This window comes from Pygoscelis adeliae, unplaced genomic scaffold (genome assembly GCF_000699105.1).
Source record: "Pygoscelis adeliae isolate BGI_AS28 unplaced genomic scaffold, ASM69910v1 Scaffold803, whole genome shotgun sequence".
NCBI lineage: Eukaryota > Metazoa > Chordata > Aves > Sphenisciformes > Spheniscidae > Pygoscelis > Pygoscelis adeliae.
Window position 1 is genome coordinate 255,177 of NW_008824537.1, and position 4,253 is coordinate 259,429.

Below are 4,253 nucleotides of genomic sequence, written 5' to 3' on the forward strand. Positions count from 1 at the left end.
CATTAGCGCAGCCCCCCACCCCCCCCGCAGCCAGGACCCCTGGCCGTCCCCTCGCGGGGGACACGGGGCAGCCGCAGTCACCGCTGAAGCCGGAGGGGACTGTGTTTTACCAGCCTGGGAGCAAAGTGGGGCCAGGTGACAGCAAGTGACCTTTTGTGCATTGCCCACAGCACATGATGGCAAAGACCGTGCGTGTCCTGCAGCGCTGCCGGGGCGACGCGCATGGTGAGTGCTCCCGGCTGGGGGCGAGGACGGGGCCAGGGACCAGCGCTCCTTTGGGGATGGGGCTGAGCTCCTGGTCTCTGTCCGCACCCAGCTCCGCTCTCCCCGCTGCGAAATCGCTCCCCGCACCGGCCGGAGGACCCCAAAGGCGTCAGAATCTCCACGTGTATGTCTGGGGCTCACCCATCTGCCCCCCACCCCTGCGCCGTGAGACCCCCATCCCTTGGGGCTACGCGGGGCCGGGCGAGGCCAACCCAGGGGAGCATGCACCCACCGTCCTCGTGGGGGGGATCCCGCGGGGACGTCCCGAGGGCCTCAGCCTGGCTACAATGGGTGAAAGCTGGTCCGGATGCTGTTGATGCCTCGGAGTACCCAGGGATGGAGGCTGAGCTCCCTCTCCTGAGTGGTGCAAACCCATGGGTCGCACGCTGCTGGCTGGAGGCACCAGTCAGCAGCAACTCCTCGTGCTGAAGAGGGTCACGGAGTGCTTCCAGCATGTCTGAAGCACTCTGGCTGCAGGCTGGGGCATCGCTTTGCCCCATGGAGCAAGTCCGTCCCCACTTGCTCCTGCTCCTTCAGCTCCAGCGGGTTCCTGGATGTGATGGAGGGGATCCATGAGCCGAGGGAGAGATGATGGAGGGGGATCCGTGAGCCGAGGGAGAGGCGATGGAGGGGATTTCAATGAGCTGAGCAAGAGGTGATAGGGATCCATGAGCCAAGCCAGAAATGATAGAGAGGTTCGATGAGCTGAGCTAGCGGTGATGGAGGGGATCAATGAGCCGAGCCAGCAGCAGTGGAAGCGGATCAGTGAGTCAGGCGAGAGGCAGTGAAGAGGGATCCATGAGACGAGCCAGCGCTGAGGGAGAGGGTTGGCAAGCTGAGCCGGAGGGGGAATTGGTGAGCCCAGCCAGAGGCAGGAGTCCTGATCTCAGTTCTCCCTGGCAGGCTCGGAGCAGTCCCTGAGCGTGCGGAGTCCCGTTTCCACCTGGGCGTACCTGCAGCACCTGAAAGCCATCGACAGCCAGAAGGAGCTGCTGCGGCTCTCCCACGACCTGGAGTCCTGACGGGGACGGAGGGACGGAGGGGGCCCGGAGCAGGGATGCGGCAGCCTGTCTGCCGGCGGCGGGGGCAGCCCTGTGGCTCTGCTTCCCGTAGCACCGGGCAACGGGCTGTGGCTCAGCCGTGCCACCGGCTGCAGGTGCCAGGTCCGGCACCGCGAGGCAGCCGGGAGCCCATGTGGGCTGCGGGCAGGCGAGGGCCACGGACAGCGGAGTGAGCAATAGAGGTATTTTTGTATGCAAGGCTGCACTCGCCTTTCTTCTCCGTGCAGCAGCCTGGATTCACTCCCTGCACTGGCCAGGGGGGGAAGGAAGGAGCCCTGGCTGCCCCCCGACGCTGCCCGCCCTGGAGGTGCCGGGCTGGAAGATGCCCCTTCCTCCTGGAGGGACTCAAGCCAGAGCATCCCTATGAGCAGGGAACACCACGTCTGTCTCCATCGGCATGCAGACACCCAGGCTGACCTCAGGGTCTGGCTCGTGCTGCTGTGCTGCCCCACGGATCCTGGGGGCAGCCCTAGAGGGGACTTGCCCTTCCCTCTGTCCTGTGTGTCCCATGGGAGGTGCTGGCTGCGACCCCTGTCCCCACCTCTGGGACCTGCACGACCCCAGCAGCCATGGGGAAAGTATCTTGATCCCCCCCAGTACTGTTGGGGCTTAAACCAGCCCATGCTGCCAAACCTTGGGCTAATCACAGCCTTCTCCGTGCCTCAGTTTCCCCCACATAGATGAGGGCAGGAGTAGCCACGTACAGCCATGGCGCGGAGGCAGGACAGCATCCGTCATGGAAGGAATGTGGTGGCCTCGTGCTGGAGATGGTGATCTGCTCTGGCCGTTCCCAACCCATGACCAGTTGCTGCTGGGCCACGAGCAGGGGTCTGGGGGAGATGTCTTTGAAGGAGGCAGAGCTGACAGACCCCAGGGGTGAGGACCCCCATCCCTCCCCCCAGAGCAACTCTGTACGCGCACGGAGCAGTTTTAGCAATGACCTTCCCAACACTGAGCAGGCCTGGATGAAGCTGCGGGGTTCAGGGGAGATCACAGCCCCTAAAAGCTCCCACATTTGCAGGGTACCAGCGCGGAGGAGGCTCGCAGTCCCTGGCAGGTGTGTGCCCCAGCCGGGACACCGTGGAGCCACAGCACGGAGCCGCAAGCCAAAGCCCCCCCCAGCCTTGCCCCAAGTACAGCTGGGCTACAAGGGACCAGAGCACCGCTGCATTAATTGCTCTTTTCAATCTCGCCATGCAGATGAATGGGTTGCGTAAAATAAAAGTCCCCATCACACCTAAATAATGTTTCAAGCAATGCAGCCAGCTACGAGATGGGATGCGGGTTCCTTGGAGCTCGCAGAACCGCATCCATCCCAGGATCCCCGGGTCCCCCCCAATGCAAAGTTTGGCTTTCTGGTTCTCTGCAAGGCAGCGGGTGGCCGTGCTCGATGGGGACCAGGTTTTGACACCTGGCATCTCCCAGGTTTCTAACACCAGCCCCATGCATGATCCCAGCAGCATGCGTGTCCAGGCAAGCCAGGGCAACGCAGAGAGGCGATGGCAATTCCTTGGCATCTGGACCCAAATCGGGCAGCCCACACCCCCCACAGTCACCTTTCCCAGGATGTTTGCCCTGAAGGACCAAAGAAGCCTTGAAATGAAAAATCTCATGTGTGGGGAAGGAAGGGTTAAACCAGAGTTGCACGTTTTCCAGATGTTTCTGGGCCTGCAGATTACCTGGGGTCTGCAGGTTGGCTGGCCGGGTCGATGGATGTGTCTCGGGGCTTTCCCTTCCTCGGCTGCAGGCGGGATGCTGGTCCGGCCGGCTGGCTTGGCTGGAGAAATCTCCACTTGAGTGGAAAAGTTAACCCTGGTGTGGTTTTCCCGGTGCAGGCTGTGAAGAGCATCCCGTTGGGGAGCTCAGCACGGCCCATGCACCCCCACAACCCACAAGCCCGTAACCTCCACAAGCTGTGCTTCCCCTAGGAGCACGAGCGTGAAGGTCCAGCCCCACCAGCAATTCCCATGGAGCTGCAGAAGCCCCGTGATGTCCCAAGGGTGAGGGAAAACCTGGAAAAATATTCTGGAAAAGGGCAATGAGTCTAGGGGGATGTGGAGAGGAGGATGGCAGGAGGGGATGGGGATGAAGCTCGGCGTCGGGCAGCCCTGCTTGTAGAAAACACTGGACCGTGGAAAAATAAGAGGCTGGATGCCTGCCCCCTCGAGCAAGACCATGGGTAAAGCCGGGGTCTGGACGAGGGTGTAATGCAAGGGGCGAGAGCTAACAGCATTGCTGGGCACAGGAGCAAGCGTGGCTGCCCGGACTCCCGGCTTCCCCTCCTGCATCCCCGGGGCCGGGGTCGGGGCTGGCTGCCACGGGCTCAGCGCGTGGGAAAGTCCTGTCTCCTCGGCTCTAATGCACGAGCGCCGTGGAGCCAGCCCTGGGGCGCTTGACCCACCGCCCTCCTGCAGCACCCATCATGGGCGAGCGCCCGGATTGGGGCCCCGGGGTTCGGCGCCAGCCGGTGATGCTGTCCTTCTGTCGCCAGTGACTGACTCTGGACCGTGGCCCAGCGCACACCTACCTGCTCTTGTCCCTGGACCTGCAAACCGTGAGACTGGGCGAGGAGAAGCAGGTTGTCCCCAGGAGCTCGGAGGGCTTTGGTGCCTGCAGGTCCGGCACTGCTGGAAGGTAGAGGTGGGAACAAGATGTGCTGGACCATGGGGGTGTGCGAGGACGGCAGGTGGGGAGTGCTTACACCCGGCCACCAGCTTCTGGAAAGCGTGGCTGAGAAAACGGGGACAAACACGCTGTTCCCACGCCTTTGCTGGGGGAGCTGGTGCTCCCAGTTAAGCCCAAGGCAAAAGGCATCATCTTCCACGGTGAGGCGGGGAAAGCAACCTTGTGCAAGAAGAGGTGGGCTCCACCTCCATCCTTCTCCATGGTGGGCGTCCAGCTCCCTCATCGAGCGCTGTGGGACTCGCT

At 62.9% G+C, this 4,253-nt stretch overlaps 1 protein-coding gene across 1 annotated transcript in view; it reads left to right on the forward strand.

The window, feature by feature from the left end:
- Positions 1-1,352, forward strand: part of RAPGEF3 (Rap guanine nucleotide exchange factor (GEF) 3) — an 8,588-nt gene extending 7,236 nt beyond the window's left edge. The window contains exons 15-17 of the mRNA XM_009321619.1: positions 171-225; positions 317-388; positions 1,168-1,352. Coding sequence (XP_009319894.1) covers positions 171-225; positions 317-388; positions 1,168-1,286 — 246 coding nt within the window. The 3' untranslated portion in view covers positions 1,287-1,352. The remainder of the gene's footprint in view (positions 1-170; positions 226-316; positions 389-1,167) is intronic.
- Positions 1,353-4,253: the final 2,901 nt, after the last annotated feature.